Source organism: Pelodiscus sinensis, chromosome 3 (genome assembly GCF_052426305.1).
Source record: "Pelodiscus sinensis isolate ZL-2025 chromosome 3, ASM5242630v1, whole genome shotgun sequence".
Taxonomy (NCBI): domain Eukaryota; kingdom Metazoa; phylum Chordata; order Testudines; family Trionychidae; genus Pelodiscus; species Pelodiscus sinensis.
Genome location: NC_143054.1, coordinates 144143533 through 144163763, shown reverse-complemented (window position 1 = coordinate 144163763; position 20231 = coordinate 144143533). Strand labels below are relative to the sequence as shown.

At 41.4% G+C, this 20231-nt stretch overlaps 1 protein-coding gene across 10 annotated transcripts in view; it reads left to right on the top strand.

Annotated features, from left to right (window-relative positions):
• BTBD9 (BTB domain containing 9) overlaps positions 1-20231 on the top strand; it is a 295779-nt gene extending 275548 nt beyond the window's left edge. For 7 of the 10 annotated variants that reach the window (XM_089777415.1, XM_089777417.1, XM_089777416.1 and 4 more), the window contains one exon: positions 10909-20230. In XM_089777415.1, the coding sequence (XP_089633541.1) occupies positions 10909-11200 (292 nt within the window). In that variant the 3' untranslated portion in view covers positions 11201-20230. Of the gene's footprint in view, positions 1-10908 lie in introns of all 10 variants that reach the window. The other 3 variants (XR_016349246.1, XM_089777418.1, XM_075925073.2) reach the window with 3 other exon arrangements.

The window sequence follows — 20231 nt, the reverse complement described above, 5'->3', positions numbered from 1 at the left end:
AAGATGAAGGTTCAAGATCTGAAGTACCCTATTCAGCATGACCACTTCCAAGCAGTCTTACAAGAAAAGCTTCGGTCAGAGTTTCTGGAAGAAATTGAGGAACGTTGGAGCCAGCTGAAAGCAGTAATCATCAATACCTGTGAGGAAACCATAGACTACCACACCAGAAAGCATTAGGACTGGTTTGATGTGCATGATGCTGAAATCAAGCAACTCATCAATGACAAGAGAATGGCATTTCGTGCTTGGCAGAATGATATAAATTGCAAGACAGAGAAGCCTATGCTAAGGCAAAGGTAGAAGGCCAATGTAAAACCAGAGAACTCAAGAACAAATGGTGGACTGAGAGAGTTCAAGAACTCCAACATTTCATAGACACCCATAATATGTGAAGTTTCTTTAGTGCCATTAAGGCTGTTTATACACTAGACTGTCATGGCATGAACCCCCTTCACTCTAAGGATGGAACCACACTTCTGAAAGACAGTGCAGGAAAGCACATTTTGAAGATCTTCATTTTCCTCTGGTTTATATAGTGTTTGAATAATAGAATCATAGAATCCCAGGGCTAGAAGAGACCTCAGGAGGTCATTGAGTCAAGCTCCCTACCCAAAGCAGGACCAACCCCAACTAAATCATCACAGCCAGGGTTTTCTCAAGTCAGGACTTAAAAACCTCTAGTGATGGCGATTCCACCATCTCCCTAGGCAACCCATTCCAGTGCTTCACCACCTACCTAGTGAAATAATTTTTCCAAATATCCAACCTAGACCTCCCCCACTAAAATTTGAGACTATTGCTCCTTGTTCTGCCATCCGCCACTACTGAGAACAGCCTCTCTCCATTCTCTTTGGAACCTCCCTTCAAGAAATTGAAGGCTTCTATCAAATCCCCTCTCACTCTTCTCTTCTGCAGACTAAATAAGCCCAAATCCCTCAGCCTCTCCTTGTAGGTCATGTGCTCCAGGCCCCTAATCATTTTGGTTGCCCTCCACTGGAGCTTGTCCAATGCATCCACGTCCATTCTGTTGTGGGGGGCCCAGTACTGGATGCAATATTCCAGATGTGGCCGCACCAGAGCCGAGTAAAGGGGAATAATCACTTCTCTAGATCTTCTGGAAATGCTCCTCCTAATGCACCCTAATATGCCATTAGCCTTTTGGGGTACGAAGGCACACTGTTGACTCATATCCATCTTCTCATCCTCTGTAATCCACAGGTCCTTTTCTGCCAAACTGCTTCTTAGCTAGTCAGTTCCCAGCCTGTAACAATGCTTGGGATTCTTCCGTCCCAAGTGCAGGACTTTACACTTGTCCTTGTTGAACCTCATCAGATTTCTTTTGGCCTAATCCTCCAATTTGTCTTGGTCACTCTGGACCCAATCCCTACCTCCCAATAGATCTACCTCTTCCCCAAACTTAATGTCATCCGCGAACTTGCCAAGGGTGAAATCTATCCCCGCATCCAGGTCATTAATAAAGATGCTGAACAAAACCTGCCCTAGAATCGATCCTTGGGGCACTCCACTTGAAACTGACCGCCAACCTGACATCGAGCCATTGATCACTCCCCGTTGGGCCTGACAATCTTGCCAGCTTTCTAGATCCAGCTTCCTTGTTAGCCAGTTTGACACTTGTTTTATTTTTTGTAAAGCACTGTACAATAGGATCAACAGTCTTATTGTGTACTACACCATGTCCTCAGTGATAATTGAGTTTGTAGTGTTTTTTGGTTATCTCTCAAGCTTTTTATCTTAAATTTCTCTACATTTACTGAAATGTAATAAATTGTCCTGACAGCTCCTCTACTCCTACTCTATCAATCTCTGAACCTGGTGTACTTTTAGTCTGCCCCCAGTACAGTTGTACATCATCTGTTAATGTCATTATCTGCTGCTTCTTCTAAGTCACAAATACATACAGTATAATGTATAAAATCATTCCTCTAACCCAATAGTTTCGTCTATCTACCTTGCACTGTCTCTATTTGGATATACCTTAATTTGTGGCACTTAATATTAATTTACACTGCAGCTCTTTGACACTGCTCTGACAGTATAAAATAGCCCTAGCATAGGAGTAAATTATATTTATATCAAGTTTCGTTCCACAAATACAATTTGTATCCATTTTAGGGCCATTTTGGGCTTCTGACCAATATAATTGGGTCTTACTGTAAATGAGAATCAGGTCCTTTATTTTTTATTTTTTATCCTCTTAGTTCATAAAAATCACTATGATGTTTCATATAGGGTTACAAATCATGAAAGAAAATGTTAAACTCAGGCTATGTCTAAACTACATTTCTCTTCCGAAAGAGGAATGTAAAGGAGGCTCATGGAAAATTCAAATGAAGCATGGATTTACAAATCTCGCGCTTCGTTTGCATAATCGCTTGCGAGCGCTTTTTCGAAAAAGAAACCACCGTCTAGATGGGGTTCTTTTGAAAAAAAAACCACCTTTTTTTAAAGAACCCATACTCCTGAAAAAATGAGGAGTATGAGTTCTTTGGAAAAGGGTTGGGGTTTTTTTTGTTTTGTTTTGTTTTTTTCCGAAACAAACCTATCTGGACTGCAGTTTCTTTTTCAAAAAACCCTTTTTCGAAAAAGCACTCACACGCAATTAGGCAAATGAAGTGCAAAATTTGTAAATCCGTGCTTCATTTGAACTTTAGATCGGCCTCATTTACATTCCTTTTTTGGAAGAGGAATCTAGTTTAGATGTACCCTCACATTCTTCTCTCTCAACTTTTCTTCCTAATTTATCTTTTTCATGCTGCACTGTATCAGAAACTATTCTTCTAGAGCAAGAAAATTATTTGTCCTGCTTGCCTTTCCTCTGTCATCTATTTCATTTCTTCAAAACAATACGATATTTGTTTGGCATGATCTTTCTGTGAATGCATGCACACTTCATTAATTCACACAATTTCAGGTGTTGTCTGATTAACATTTCCACTATTCTTCCTCATTTTGAAGGTTACTATTGTTAATCAATAGTTCCTAAATTTTCCCAGGTTGTTAGTAGGGCTGGTTCTGAGGTTTTCAATAACATGTTGTTGCACACGACATTGTCAGAACTATCAATCATGATCCATGAAAACATTTAAAAATGGAAACATGATTATACTTGATGGCATTGAAGTAGATATACAGGACCAATGCACATCAGCTCTTGGGAATGGGACATGGAACTTGCTTACCAGGACAGACCCATGCAAGTGTCTTAGTTGTGTGCAGTACAAGGCATAAGCCTGTCATTTGTTGTCATTATTTTCTTCAGTCTTGGAAGGGACTGGGCATGGTTAGTTTGCATAGAGTTAGTCCGTGGGAGCAAACACAGTGATCAGCAAACTGGGTTTATGGAAACTCACAGGAGGGTGAGTTTCACTTTTGGCAGTGTTATCAATCATAATACACAATTTGATTATGTTGTCCAGCATTACTCCTCATGGAATGGGCCTCACCCGGCCTAAAGTTCAGCTTGCACTTGAAGCAATCCACAGTGCTGCTGTTCTCCCAGTTAGTACATAGGTCTGTCTGGGTCCAGCTCCTATGAGGGTACGACTATACTAGCTCGTGGAATGAGGAGTAACAGTAGTTCGAATTAGGATCTTTAATTCAAACTACCTACTCCGTGTCGCGTGTAGCCACGGGCACGGAGTTCGGACTAAGGGGGATTTAAAAATGGTGGCGCCCGGGAACATGCAAATGAAGCCCGGGATATTTAAATCCTGGGCTTCATTTGCAACTCTGCTTGCCCTAATTACCATACCTAAGTCGAACTAACGAGCTAGTGTAGACGTACCCTCATAGGAGCTGGACCGAGACAGACCTATGTACTAACTGGGAGGACAGCAGCACTGTGGATTGCTTCAAGTGCAAGCTGAACTTTAGGCCTGGGTGAGGCCCAGGTCCAGTGGCCGAAGACTGGCCACAAGCTGACTAGAAGAGTTGATAGCACCCTGGACAGGGTCTATTGTAAACCTAGCCACAGAACCCTGAAAAGACCAGACGGAGCAGCATCCTGGGAAAGTGGCCCAGGGAACAAGGAAGGAGCAGACAACTGAGACTCGTAGCAGGCACCTGCTACTTATAGGGGGTCCCTGGGTCTCTCCCAACCCCTTAGCAGCCACAGCAAGGGGACAAGAAGAAGCCTGGTTCCAGACCATATACCAACATTTCCTCTGCCACAGACAGCCAGACAGGGAGCTTACCATTACCTCAGCCTCAGAAGCGAGCGGATCCTGTTACATGCACACTAGAAATTCGATATGGTAACTGAATATATTAGTTGCTGACGAAAAGGGGGTAAAAACAAGGAAAAGGAGAGAGGGAGGAGGGCAGTTCTTGAACCAAACTCTTCTTTTGTGCCTTGGAAAAAAGGGGGACATAGAACAAATAATGCCAGGACAGTTTAGCCAATGCACTGGTGATAAAAGAACCAATTTGAAGAGCAAAATAGTAATTAATATGCCTGCCTTGGGCACTGTGCCAGAATTCCCCCTCTTTTTGGGCCGGGGTCTATTGCAGAGTGGAGTATTGCTGATACAGAGTTCATTTTCCCCAGGGAACAGAATGAGTGGAATCCAGCAGAAGCTATGAGACAGTCTGCTGAGGATGTATGGGATTTGTGATAGACTGGATTCCTGTGACTGTGAAGTTTTTTTACTCTTTGGGGGTATGTCTACACTACAGCACTAAATCGAACTAACTTCGTTAACTAAGCTAATTTGAATTAGCGCATCTAGACTTAAAAACTAGTTCGAATTAGCGTTTTGCTAATTCAAACTAGCATGTCCACACTGAGTGGACCCTGAACCGAGATTAAGGCTGGCCGGAAGCAGTGCCAGCAGGGCATCAGGTTAGGACTTAGAGCGTGGAGCTGCTGTCTCAGGCTAGCCGAGGGCTGTGCTTAAAGGGACCCGACCCCCACCCTGGACAGACAGTTCTCAGGGGTTCCCTGCGTGCAAAGCAGTCCTGGCTTGGAGTGCCCTGAGTGCCCACACTCGGCACATCACAGCACTCGGCCATCAGCCCGGCTGCACTTGCCGCAGGCTGCCATCCGGAGGGGGGGTTAATCAAGGGGCTTCAGGAGAGCTTCCACCCCGAGGAGCCCGCAGAGCCACCCCAGTCCTCCCCATTGGGGGCTCGTACCTCATTCCTTCTTCCACTTACCCCTCCCTAGCCCCCCTTCCTGATGTACAAAATAAAGGACACGTGTATTCAAAAATAGAAACTCTCTTTATTGAACAAAACTCGGGGAGACTGGGAAAAGGAGGTGGAAGAGGGGAAGACAGAGGGTGGGAGAGGAGAGGGCAACTAAAATGATCAGGGGTTTGGAACAGGTCCCATATGAAGAGAAGCTAAAGAGACTGTGACTTCTCAGCTTAGAAAAGAGGAGACTCAGGGGGGATAGGATAGAGGTCTATAAAACCATGAGTGGTGTGGAGAGGGTGCATAAAGAAAAGTTCTTCATTAGTTCCCATAATAGAAGGACTAGAGGACACCAAATGAAATTAATGGGTAGCAGGCTTCAAACTAACAACAGAAAGTTCTTCTTCACAAAGCAACTAGTCAACCTGTGGAACTCCTTGCTGCAGGAGGCTGTAAAGGCTACAACTAGAACAGAGTTTAAAGAGAAGTGAGATAAAGTCATGGAAGTTCGGTCCATGGACTGGTATTAGCCAGGGGGTAAAAATGGTGTCCCTGGCCTCTGTTTGTGGAAGGCTGGAGATGGAAGGCACGAGACAAATGGCTTGGTCATTGTTTCGGTCCATCCCCTCCAGGGTCCCTAGCGTTGGCCACTGTCGGCAGACAGGCTATTGGGCTAGATGGACCTTTGGTCTGACCCAGTACGGCCATTCTAAGCTCAGGGCTCAGGATCCGGGGGTCTCACTGGACCACCCTGATTTTCATGCACACCTGCTCCTGGGTGGCCAGGCTAGCAGCTATCCTGCCCTAGACTGCCACTTTCCTGTGCCTAGTGCGGAGGTCGTGGATGAGGTCTACGATGTCCGCACTAGACCAGGCGGGCGCCCGCCTCTTGCGGACCTGTGCAGGCTCCCGGGAGCCGCCAGCCTGGTCCCGGGATGAGGCGGAGGGCTGGGTGGCAGCGGGTGGCTGGCTCGAGCCGTGCCAGGTGCAGGGTCTGCTGGCTGGGTGCTGGCAGGCTTGCACCTGGCACGGGCACCGAAGCCAGCCCGTGCCCCTTTAAGGGCTCCGGGGCCGGGAGGGGGGCAGACGAGTTTCCCTGGTGGTGCCCAGAGTGGCTACCAGGGACAGCTGGGGAGGGCTAGCCTCCCACTAGTTCGAATTAAGTGGCCACACAGCCCTTAATTCGAACTGCTTAATTCGAACTAGGCGTTAGTCCTCGTAGAATGAGGTTTACCTAGTTCGAATTAAGCGCTCCGCTAATTCGAATTAAGTTCGAACTAGCGGTTTGTATGTGTAGCGCCTATCAAAGTTAATTCGAACTAACGTCTGTTAGTTCGAATTAACTTTGTAGTGTAGACATACCCTGGATGTTTTGACTTTTTTTTACATTATCTGTTCAGCATGATTGTGATTTCCCTCAGTATTGTATGTTTCCTCTGGGAAAGTCTGTCTACTTCTGGCTCTCAACTTTTGAAAACACTGAGGCAATTAATGCATTACATTTTTAGCAGCATTTACTACTACTGTCAAATTCCACTAATGCTGTCTTTTGGAGGCCCCAGTGCCTTCTTCAATAACCTTTTGTTCAATATGCACTTAGAATTGTTCTTCCATTCATTTATTTTAACTTCTCATTAAATGTTATTTTTATTCTCTACCCCTCTTTTCCCCCTCCTCTGATTTCACTCTGTAATCCTCCTGTGAACTTGATGTTGTATATCTCACCTATTTTAGTCTGGATTGTATTTTATACTAGGGGTGTAATTATGTAGTTGATTAAATGATTAACCAATAAGCAGATGCTTATCGATTAATGCTATTAGCTACATGCATTCCCCCACCCTCCCCCTTGTGCCAGTAAATATTTTAGCCAGGCTGGCCAGGAGCCTGGCTCAGTCCCATCTCATGCCGGGTCCCAGGAGCTACCCCCACTGCAGCTCTGTATAAAAAGTCATTTAGGAGCCGGGATGGCATGCAGCCCGGCTCTGTCCAGGGAGCTACCCCCGCTGCAGCTCTGCAAGAGTGGGGGTAGCTCCTGGGACCCAGCACAAGCCAGGACTGAGCAGATCTGCCTGCCCACCCAGCTTCTAAATGACTTTCAGTGCAGAGCCACAAAGGGGGTAGCTCTCAGATCTGGTGCAAACTGGGACTAAGTGCTTGCAGTGCTAACCCTTATTGATTAATCGTGTAGTCAACAAAATTTTTGGCACCTACACGATTAACATATTACATGCTTTTTAACATCCCCATTTTATACTACCATGTTCATTCACATTGGCATTTTTTTCTATCCTTATTGTGCTTATCACAAGATGACAGACATCCATTAATATATTTTTGAAAACTTCCCATTTCTCAGTTGTTCTTTCTTTTTTTTCCTTTGATGCCATTTGACTTCACCCAATCTTTTTTCCTCTTCCAAAATTTATTGTTCTGTTTTTATCATGTCCTTTTATTCCTCATAAGTCAGTGACTGCTCTTCTTAAAGGGAAGTGTTCTTTTTCTTTTGAGGTCTGATAGCCAAACTCCCATTGACTTCACAGAGAGAAGAACTGGGTCGCTACTTCCTTCTTTTACAAAATATGTACACCTAAGCTGTTATAACAGGATCTATAAATGTGTTACTCACTTTGTTCCTTCTGTTCAATGTGTCACAGTTTGTTTAGATTATTGATATGTAGCAGTAGCTCATTGTTACTGCTTTGTTCTTTTCACAAATGTGTGTTTGATTTGTTACATGGCTTCCTCATCCTTTTCAGATCAGATGCTCTTTGGCAAATTCTTACCAGTCACTTCCTGCCTTTATCATATTTATATTCAAACCATAATTTATTCTGCTCCTTTCCTTTTATTCCTTTAGGATTTCTTAGCTTAGATACATAGAAAATTAATCTGGGCACATGCTTTGAAATTAATATGGGCACATGCTGCTTGTGTATGATTCTTTTTTCAAACAACCAGATTTATTGGCCTATAAAAAGTAGACTTCTTGATTGAAACAGTGTAATTGTAAACAAAATGGTCTGCTGACAGCCTGTTCTCAATAAGAAGTCCACAACTCTAGCATGTACTTCCCTGCTTGGTTTGTCAGAGCTTGTATTTTATGGTTTTAGAGCATAATCTCTGTGTTTTCCAGGCATTTCTCAGGATGGCAGTGGAAGGTTGAGTGTTTTTTGCAGTTGGTGGTTGGGAGAGTCCGTTGACATTGAGCCATTTTGTAAATGTTTTTAATTCTTATAAACTCTTCTGTCCATTTGTTTCTTTGCCATTTGCTGACAGAATTGAAGACCACAGATTGCAAATGAAATGTTGATTGTTTTTTTCATATTTCAGTATAAAAAGTTTTAATCGGCTCTTTTTCCTTGTCTTGTCTATCCTTCTATTTTTTTAAAATAAGAAAAAAGAATATTTGTTCTCAAGCCTTTTGTCATTGGTTTATTGTGACTAACAACTTTGGATAGTATCCTTATTAGACCAGTATCATTTGTGTCTCGTTTTCCCCCTCCAGTTTTAGTAGTCATACAAAGGTGTTTCAAAATCTTCAAGCTGGGAGAGGACTCTTGTCTTCAGACTAATGTAGAGAGGTTTGGTTCTCCCTATTTGGATGTCAGAGCTTCATTAAATCTCCAAGGAAAGCACAAGAAATCCTCAAATTAGAGGATAATACTGAGCTCTTGGTTCCTGCTTTTATAAAGGAGCACATGCTTCATTGTTTGTTTTACTTTAGCTATAATAGATATAAATGAAATACTGAGTGGAATTGATGCATCCAGGACTGTTCTTCTGAATCCTTTCTCCCCTTCAGCAGCACTGCTCTATATGTGTTAAATTGAAACAATGATAAAACACCTCTTAAGTCCACAGTTGTGTCAGTGTGGCAGCTACTGGGGTGAACATTACAGCCTGGCAGGAAAAAGAAATGGTAACAATTAAAGGTATAATTTAGGAGCCAAGATTATTTTGGTTTTATAGACTGATATCAGCTAATGGTTAATAATAGCTACTCTATAAAAAGATGTACATATAGAAACTAAAATCTTAAATGAGAAACACTATCTACATGATTTCTAGACTTGTACCCTACTCATTTTGACTACACTCCTTTGCTAGGAAAGCAGTATATGATAAAGATGCATTGATCATCTGTAGTCCATTTCCTTCAATCCTGATGCTTACAATGGAAGCAGGAAAAATGACAGTGGCTGTTACCTTCAAAACCGGGCAAGTAATGACAGTCTTTGAGGAATCTATTTAATGAAAGATTAGCAGAGCAATTGCAAATGCAGAGATTAGTTAATATTATATATATATAATCTCACACCTGGAGGTGGAGAGAAAATAACAGAGTAGACAACAAAAATTACAAGAATTCTGGCACCAAAAAGGACACAAGAAATTATAATAAGAGAGCTACAGAAACATGACTGTGAATAAAGCTCTGTTGATTTCATACATGCAGTTGGGTTCTAAATTAGCTAGCAACTCTCAGGAAAAAGATCTCGGGGTTCAGTGAAGATGTCTGCTTAATGTGCAGTCACAGTGGAAAAGACTAATAGGATTCCAGGTTGTTTTGAAGAGAGGATAGCAAATAATATACAATATTACAATGGTCTTGTATAAAGCAACGATATGTTCACACTTTGTATGCTTTGTTTGGTTTTGTCATCTGACCTCGGAAACGATACTGCTGAACTTAATAGGCCTGGCATAAGACAGCTAAGATTTGAAGAGGTTTCAATGGGTCTATGTGGATATGAGATGACATTTAAAAGTTTTTGACTATTTAAAAGGAGAATAAGATAAAACATAATGGAAACATACAAAATAATGAACAGCTTAGTAAAAACTGATCAGGCATCTCTCTTCAACCAGTGCCATGACAGAAGAACAAGAGGACACTCAATGAAATTGATTGGCTGCAAATTTAAAATTAATGAAAGGAAAGATTTCTTTATGCAGTTGATGGTAAATCTGTGCAAATCACTGCCCTGGGAAAATCATTCAGGCAAACAGTTTAATGGCATTTAGAAGGACCCACTGAATAGCTACATGAACAGGTGTTCTCTAAGCAGCTTTACTAACCTAGGAAATTAGGTGAAAAATGTTTAAAGGGAAATCTTCCTGTTTCAGGATTTAAGCTTCAGGGTCTGGAAGGCCCTATGTACTGCTTTCACAGTGACCCAGATGAATCTTGAAACATCGAGTATTAACTGCTGTTTGAAACAGGATACTGAATTTGATGAAGCAGAAGTCTCTTTGGACCTGGCAAATCCTATTTTTGTGTACTGCAAAATTCTGCATCTGCTGAGGTGTTACTGAATACAATAGAGATAACATCATCTGCATTAATTTAACTTTAATTCAAAGATAACATGGACTTTTAGCCTTTCTGGAACTTAATTAAGTCACTTTCATTCTCATTTGATAGTTTTTAATTATAGATATGGTGCTTTGCAAGCTAAAGGATTTTTCCAAATCAACAAAATGTCCCCACGTGCTTCAGAACTCTCTCTGATTTCAAGCTCATCACCTCACACTAAAGACTCCCTCTCTCTATGTGGCTGTTGCTCACATTTGTTTCAACTATAGTAGTTGTGGGTCCTGAACACAGACTGTTAACCTCATGGTGAAACATTCCAGCTTGGATCAGCCCTTTGGCACTGGCACTGTGTGCTTCATTTACATTGTTTTTCAGTTCTCTTCGTGCTTTTGCTAATGTTTAATTGTTTTGCTTTATCTCTTCATTTTTTCTAGGTGTTTCACTGTGTGCATTTTGAGTGTCCAGCACAAAACAATGCTCCCAAGGAAGAGGGTAACAAGGAAGTGTCAACAACAGAACTGGGTACTGGCACACAACAGCTTGTTTCTCGCCCAGTCCGAGCCTCAAGCACCAGTTCTCTGCACTCCCTCACTGGATCCACCTCACGTACACATGCTCACCAACCATGAAGGAGAGTGGAAAGGAGCTTTTGCCGTCTCCATGATGCTATATAAAAATATTCACAACCTTCTTCTACAGGCACCTTTTTTCATGTTCTCTCTGTGAACAAAGGGGACCATGCCTGGCAGCAGGAAATGCTGAAATGGAAAAGGCTTTCCAAGGACACAAAGGGGCTGCTGCACTCTCCTCAATTTGCTCAAATCAGGCTGGTCTCTGAGGGGGGGGGAGGGAGAGGGAGAGGAAGATAGGTCTTCAATCTATATCAACTCCTCCATTAACACCCTACCTCTCTAATCTAACCAAGGAAAGGAGAATGGAAGGAAATAAAAGGCAGAGCCATGTATGAATACAAAAATGGCATATAAACAGTGACTAGAAGGAATATAAATTCAGCATTTGTTATCTGAAGGCACCTATTAGGAAATAGAATGTTTATCTTTATGGCATCAATATGGAAAATAGATTTTTTTTTTATTTTTTTAAATTATTCTTAATCCATATTATTTTGTACATGATAAGATGTTTTCTAAATCATTAATGGCTGGGTCTCCAACTTCTCCCTTATTTTTGGCTGTAGCACATGCAGTGCAATAGATTATGAAAGTAACAAGCATGTATTTCACCTGATATGACAAAGAAAAAACCCTCATGATAAAAACTAATCAATTCATGAATGTTGTCTTTAATTCTGACTTTTCTTGAATTGTTGAGTTATGAAACTGTCATTTCTTATCAATGATCCAGCTGGAAAATTCCCTGTCAAGCTTCCAACCTGACAAACATAATTCTGCTTAATTTGAAGATGACTTTTCAAGTTTTACTTAAACTTCTACAAAAATTATTGTAATTTGTCAAAAAATTTTGTTGGTGTTTAGAAAAGCAGAATTACAACCAAGCACTGACATGCTGCTGTTCAGACTCAGCAATACAAAAATGAGAATTTGCAGTCACATTTTTTAAAACAAAATAATAGACGACAGTGTTCAAGTAGTGATTTTAAAAGCCACTTATAATTTTCTCTCATAATCTTTATGGGAAAGATTTAGTTTGACTATTATAGTTTGATCTGACTCTTTATTGGTTCTTGCTTTAGTAATTTACATCTCAGTGTTTGCTGCCCTTTTGTAACTTGATCAGATTACCTGTTTCTTTTTCTTATCTTGAGCATTTTCACATTGTGATCATGCTGGATTCTGTCCATGTCACTTAGCAAAAGCTCCCCATCTCGCTGTGCTTGGCAGTATCGGAAGAAGAGGTTCTGCTTTTAAAAACAATATTGATGCAATTGGCAAAAATAACTAGGAAATGTTGATATTTCTTATGAAGTATATGACCTTTGGAGTATCTACTATCCAAGTTTATTGACATGGATTTTTTTTTCTGTTGGCTTAATGTACCTTTGCCAGAAAAAAACAAGATGACAAGTCAAAGTTAGTCAAGTTAAATATTAATTTCTTCTGCTTGAACATAATGATGTAATGAGTTATATATCAATCTATCACACTGCTTAACCTGAAAGATTTTCATTCTGAATACCAGATGGGCTAAAAGCATGAAGGAACAAGTATCATGGTGGCTACAAAACAACAGAGACCTGACAGAGAAGAAAATAAATACTTCCTCTTTTTGAAATATTTTCTGTAAAGTTGAATAACTTTGACAATTTTACCCCCCTCCCCCCTATCACCAGACCCAATTTCAGTCTTTCTTATATTAACCCTGAATTCTCTCCCCAAGCCCTTTGCTCTCTTTTCCTGAAACAATAAGTGCTCATTGGAGATGCCTGGACATTACATGTTACATTTTATTAGGTATCATGTCTACCCCATAGTGTTTAGCAGAAGTGCTTTGCACTAGACTGATTAGCTGATTAGCGGGTTCATTTGGCAACTCCTAACATAGTGAAATTCAGACTAAATATTGGATCCAGAGCTCTTTGATTAACTTCATGTACAAATGTAGAAATTTTTTAGACTAAACTTTTCTTTAAAAAAGTACAAACAAATATCCCATGACAACTGTAATCTTTCCTTGACCTATTGAGTTGCATGGAGCCTGCCTTGTCTTTCTTAGGTTCATCCTTCAATGTCAGAGTTGATGACATTGGCAGGAGACTACAAATAAGTTAACAACTAATTTCACCATTCTCAGACTGTGTATAAACAAATTACATTGTTTTCTGGATTTGTTAGCTCCAATTGCCACCATTGTAGGGCGTGCTGTAATATAAGAATGAAACAGATTTGTACCAATTGTCCGGGGTATAGACTCTCACAGGCAAAGTGTATGGCTTTGAATATATACTTCCCAGACGAGGACAATTATACTGTAGAATATAGCTAAGCCAAAAAAATATTCTTTAGAAGCCATCAGTCTATATCCCTCATTCTATCATTCTCTCTGAACTTGCCCTCTGAGGCCTCATGAATCAAAAATATCGATATATGCTAGATTTCGTATTACCTCTACAAGCCATCCAAGGCATCTGTTCATCCCGTTCTAGGACATAAAGAATTTGAAAATTAATCTGTAGCAGAGAACATGTGAGAGAGATTCTCAAAACACAGAGCAACAGGACCTCCTCTAGAACTTTTAATATCCAAGGGTACGTCTACACTACAGAAGTTTGAAGCTGCCGCTGCCAATCTTCTAGGGTTCAAATTAGTGGTCTAGTTAAGACAGCTAATTCAAAGTGAGAGGAGCACTGTGGTCAATTCCACTAACCCTGCTTTCATGAGGGGCAAAGGAAGTAGAAGGAAAAGTGTTCTCCCTTCGACTTCCTGCAATGTAGACAGCTCCAAAAGCCGAGTTAAGCTACTTCGACTTCAGCTACACAATTAATGTAACTGAAGTTGCGTATCTTAATTCGACTTTGTTTTGTAGTCTAGACATCCCCAAGAAAATTATTTGTCAGCCAAAGCTCAGGTAAATCAACTTATCCTTCCTCACAAACAAATAGGAATTTTTTAACATTATGATTCCCAGTCACATCATGCCTCTTTCACACACCCGTTAGTCCCCTATAACAATTATTTGTGCTTTGAATCGGTTTCTGAAGTGAATTATTATATCTGTGTCAGCACAGAATTTTAAAATCTATACAAGCCAAAATAAACCCACCATTTTCCATTTCATGCTTTGAGTATTTTAGTCTTGTATAAGAAGGATAATGTTAATGGTTTGGGAGTAATATGTTATTGAGCATCTCGTTTATGCTCAGTCTTTAAAAACCCATAAAATCTATTTATTACCTGGTATGCTCTTTTGCCATGAACATTCTCTTTCTCATATAATGTGCCAAGTGGTAAGGCAGGAAGAGAATTGCACACAGAATTCATTTATATTTTGGTATAAACGTCCTTAGCTTTTTCCAATTTTTATAGGATTTTCTTTATTGTGGGATTGCTCCTTAATTGAATTCTGATATTTATGTATGTTTTTTGTCAATCCTGCTAAGAGTTTATAGCTTGTTTCCTGATGGAAAGAACTAAAAACATAGTTGAGTTGTTAAGATGTACCACGAAAATTGAGATCCTTCAGGATGATGGGAGATATATCTATATCGATACTGATATAGTTATTCTGTACTATTTACCAGATATGTATATTTTATCTGTGACAGAGAGAGAATAAGAATGGCCAGATGTTCTCTTGTCTCTTGTCAGACTGTGAAGAGTTTTTTTGTTAGATCTTTATGCTAATAGCATTTGTTTATATTCTCATTATAGAAACATTATTTCTAGTTAGCACTTAAATGGACACTGACATTAAAATGATAAACTCCATCCTCTGATTTTCCCTATTCTTTTTCATTTCCTCCATTTTCTCTCAATGCTAGCATCAGTTTAGACTAGCATTAAGTTCATGTAGTGCTATACAGAGTTACCTTTAGAGTTTCCTTTTAATTGTCTGTTTCTTCCAAATACATTAAAAATGCTTTTATTCCCAGAAATGTCTGGCACCAAACCATATTTTCAGCATGAATAGGCTGTATTTGTAAAACTGATTTCTCTGGGAAAATGAGTTTTTGAATTGAGTAAAAATTGCTCAGTTCTGTTTTCCAAACCATTGTCAAACAACCCTTACAACAAGTTACTGAAAGATCAGTTTAGACTTTCTTTAATTTAAAAAACAAGAAAAATATCATTTTGACTTTCTCTAGCAAAGGAAACTAGTGTATCACTGAAATAAGTATTTTTATTTTTCCACGGAGGGATATTTGGTAATGCTGAGGCACAGTTTCCCATTTCATGAGACTTCAATTAAGAAGTTCCTTTTGACAATAAAGCAAAGTGGTATTAAGCAAGAAAATTATTATTATTTTCTTCCAGGAATTTGTAGTGTGTATTTTTTATTTTTGTTATCTTCTACAAAAGTAACATGTTCAGTTTGAATTATAACACAACAAGTGAATCCGTTTGATGTGAGAGGGTTAGTACAGAGGTGAAATTACCCTTTCTCATGTAGAGAGAACTTAATGCTTCAGTGCAGTTTGCTTCCTCTGGAGCTCATTTATTTCTCTTTTTTCAGCAATGGATTCTGCATGTTTGTCCTGATCACAATTCCCACCAGAATTCATTGCTTATTAGTGGTGTGGAAAATTAAAATGCAGTTAATATATCTTCACCGTAATGTATTTTTATTATAACATTAAATTAGAAATTTTTTTTGTCTGGCATCTGCCTTTTGAGTGGATGGTAGGTTCTCCTCACAGAGGAAGAAGGTGAAAGATCATGATTAAGGCCCTACTTGCATTTTGAGATGGTTATCCAATAATTGCAGTTGAGTTGTGGGCAAGACATGGAAAATTGCGGAAACGTGATAATGGAACTCTATTGTTTATGATGATTTGGAAAACCTGCTCCTTCTATTAGCCATGCGTGGGATTGACAGCAGAAGCTCTCACTGTCAGCCACCAGGCTGATGGATGGGGCTCTCATTGTCCACCGACTAAACGAGCTGTGGAGGGCAGGACTCCTGCTTTCAGGTGTCTATCTGAGGGCTGGGTTCCTACTGTCAGCTGCTGGACTGACAAAATTGTGGAGGAACTCTAATGTTGCAGAATCCACAGTTCCTGCAGTATCACAAGTTAAATAGGCCCTTAATCACAATGTTGGTTATTCAATCCTGTAGGTTAAAAAAAATCATATTTTCAGGATTTCTTCAATTGATAGAATGCAGAGCCACAATGAATGCAGAGACTAGAAGGTACAGTTACTAGAATTTATTATTAGATTGTTAGATAGAGAACTTGTCCTGTTTGGCCCACATGAATGCTATGCCTTGCCTACCAAAGAATATAAAATATGGAATTAGAGTAGACTGACTCCGTTTTCTTAACTTTCCTAGCAAATGGAAATTTTGTAATTGTTTTCAATTTAAGGAAGTATTGTTGTCAAGTTTTCAGGGTGCTCAGATATGATTGGTGTGAGTTTGGAATAAATGTCGTAGTGATGGTTGTAGCTAGTGGGGAAACATCACAGCTGATAGGAATAACAGTCCTGTGTGAGCATAAATTCAAATTAGGAGCCATAATGCGAAGACGTATTTTAGAAACATTAATATATGGGTTTCAGAGTCTCTGGCCTGGTTATCCACTGCCTCCAAATTATGTATTTATTAATGATTTATCTAAACTACAGTCTTGATCTTGCATCTCAAGTTAATTAATTGCCTGCACATTTTAATCTAATTAACACAATTGTAAATTGCTCTGGTAGTATAGCCTTAGCAGTCCAAGTATATTAAAGAGACAATATGGGGGAGGTAATTTCTTTTACAGAACAATTTCTGTTTGTGAGAGACAAGTTTTAGAGCTGCATAGAGTTCTACCAGAAGAAGAGCTCTGTATAGTCAAAAGCTTATGTCTTTTACCAACAGCAGTTGGTCCAGTAAAAGATATTACTTCACCCATCTTTTTAGACCATTGTAAATGTTATCTGGACACTCTTCAGACCTGTGTTCTCAGATGTAAATGTTTGTTTCTTGTCCCAGTCTCTCAGTGTATCCTACAATACAAACGTGTTTGTGGAGGAAGGAGTGTAAACAAGCATTTAAAATGTTGTTTGTGAATTTGGGCTGACTGGTAAATTGATTAACTTGAGTTACAACAGTACCAGGTACTCTTGTCTAGATGAGGCCTTACACCTGTGCAAAAATATATAAAATACATCATTCAGATTTGGTAGTATATTGCACCCTTTTTATAGCCACTTAAAACTGATGTAGATTCTACACAAGGTGTGAAATAGTGGACATTCAGTCTCAGGGTGTTCATGTTGTGCCCAGTTGAGGGATGTTTGTAATTTGGATGAATGTTATATGCATATGTGGCGGGGTAGCCCCGCCCCTCCCGGAAACCGCCGGGACGCCGCAACCGCGGGGGAAAGACTCACCCCCCGGTGGGGAGTGGATCGCCGCCCGCCGTCTCCGAACGGGGGGGCCGGCACACCGGCCGGGTAACGAGCCGGGGCCGGCCGGCAGCGCAGAGAGGGGGCGGGGCCGAGCGGACGTGGCCGAGACGTCACGGGTAGGACGGCCCTGGGAGGGGCCGGAGGCCGACGAGGGGGGTGACGTAATCTGCCTGCGACCGGCGGGCAGTTCAAAAGGTCGCAGTGGACCGGCCATTGGGGGGAACGCCGAGGAGACGCACCCCCCCCCGCGAGCCGGCGAGTGGTCGGCATTATTGGAGGCCCTGGGCAGGATCAGAGGAGGGGCCCAGGTGAGCCTATGGGACCTGGGGGGAAGAAGCAGCCCAGGGCGGGGACGCGGACCCTGAGGGCAGGGGAGTTTAGGGGTCTCGACCCCCCCTGCTAGGTGGGGGAACCTTTTCCCCGACCTTAGGGCCCTGGGCTGGGGTCCGGAGAGAGGGCGGGCCTGGACCCCCTTCCCCCAACCGCCTAACCAAACCGATCGGAATCGGTCGCGTCAAGGCGTCTATGATCAGAGAACCGAGGGGGGCGGACGTAAGCTCCTCTGCACAGGGGGAGAACCCCTACAGCATAGAATAGAGCAAATTACATGTATCCATCTTCAAGATAGCAGTGCAATCCGCAGAAACTCTAGGGCTCCTTTGGCTCCCTTGTATGCTGTGATCTGTTGTCTCTCTGGAGTGAACTTCCATATTAAAAATGAGGGTGTTTGTGGAAGTGTGTAGGCCAACTTGAGCCAACTCTCCTATATGCAATTTTTGTAAGTGACATTTGGAAATCCACAAGCCGTCATTGGAAAGCTTTGAGTGAAAGAAGTAGGAACTGTGCCTACATCACATGGCCAATTTTTATTAGATTTTAAATGCTTTAGTAACAGTTCAAACTTCTGAAATTGCCATGTGGTTTATCCTAGATAAAGAGAAACCAAGATGACAGTTGTGATATATAGGAATCTCATGGGGAAACAGAAAATTCCTTCAATTTTCCTATAGGATGGCTATAATTTACAGCTGACACAGTTCAGTTACACTTCACTTATGTTTAGTTACTTTATGCATTTTATTACTGTAATTCTTTAAGTATATGAATGGGGGCAGTAACTGAACACCAAATCTTATTCAGAGTAATAATATCCTGCTGGCATTAGTCATTATTAGCATATCAGACATAGCAGTTTTCTCCCTGCTACATACACATGCTCACCCCCAGTCTAATAGAATGATAATTATAACTTTTTCCAGAACATTGAGTTATATCCCATTCATGAGGCTGTTGGGAATTGCCATTCAGACTCCATCAGGTAAACTCTAAAATCCTCATACAGGAGTAAACAGTAGCTCCTAATTTTCCTGAGCTGTAGTAGAGGTAATAGAAGTTCTGTGGGACTGCATTGTTGGTACAGTATAAAAACTAACAGTGTATCCCCAGAACTTTCACTAGAATTATTCCCTTATTGGTCATTTCAGCCCATCCATTATTTGTGTGCAATCCCAATGAATCAACCCCCAGTTAATAGAAGGGAAGTTTGTTTCCCAGGATTTTCAGAATTGTGAAGTGAATTATGAAAGCTGACCAGACATAACACTCTAGTCCAGGGGTGGGCAATAATTTTTAACAATAAATTTTAAAATTTACAAATTTCTGAAGTAGTCCTAGGCCACCTCACAAGGGGTGGGGTGTCAGACAGAAGGGGTGGGGTCAGGACACTTCCTGTGCTCCCCCACCCACAGACCCTGATTGGCAGGGAGTGGGGGAGCCTTCAAAGTCTTTGCTCTCCCACCCCCATGACACCAAGAGGCAACCGCCCTCAGGCCAGTAAGGGCCTAGGGGTGGGGAGGCATGTGAAGTCTTTGCCCCCCATCCCCACCCTGCAAGGCGTACATGGCACCTGGAGTGAAGCACCAGCCATTTTGAACAGCTAGAGGTTCACTCTAGAAACCATGCTCCCCTAGTAGCAGGAATATACTTTTCACGTTCCCCCTACCCCTAGGCTAGTCAGGGTCTGGGGGTGGGGAGCACGTGAAGTCTTTTTCCCCTACCCCCACTCTGCAAGGGGCGCAAGGCACCTAGAGTAAATCACCAGCTGTTCTGATCAGCTGGCAGTTCCCTCTGGTGCTGCACATCCCTGGCAGGGGGAGGAGACTTCACGTGCTCCCTCATCCCCAGGTCTCGACTGGCCTGGGGGTGGGGAGTGGCAGGATAGCTGCGGGCCAGATCAACTGAGTTGGTAGGCTGGATGCAGTCCACAGAGGCTCTCTTGCCCACCCCTGCTCTAGACTCTGGTATGTTTCTCTGAGGGTTCTGGGGCATATAAAAACTGCCTTAAATACTCTAGCAAGCTAAATACTGTTTATTCAAATCTGTCAAATGTCTTCTGAAACCTTTAGATAAGCAGGGTTGTACTGTTTATTCAGACCAGTGCCTACACCTGACTCAATAACAATTAACGCAACTTCTCCCTAATACAAACACTAGTAAACTTCCACTAGTTTACTAGTGGAAATACAGTAGTTCTTTTTCTTGGTAACATATTGAAACTATACAAATACCGGTAATATCTATATGGTGCAGGTGATTTATAACTAATACCTAGCATTTACATGCCTGTATGTGTATAGATGCGTGGTATAAAGAATTTCCCTTCAATTAATATTTTCCTTTTATTCCCCTAGTCCGAACCAGCTGCCCGCAGCTACACGCGGCAG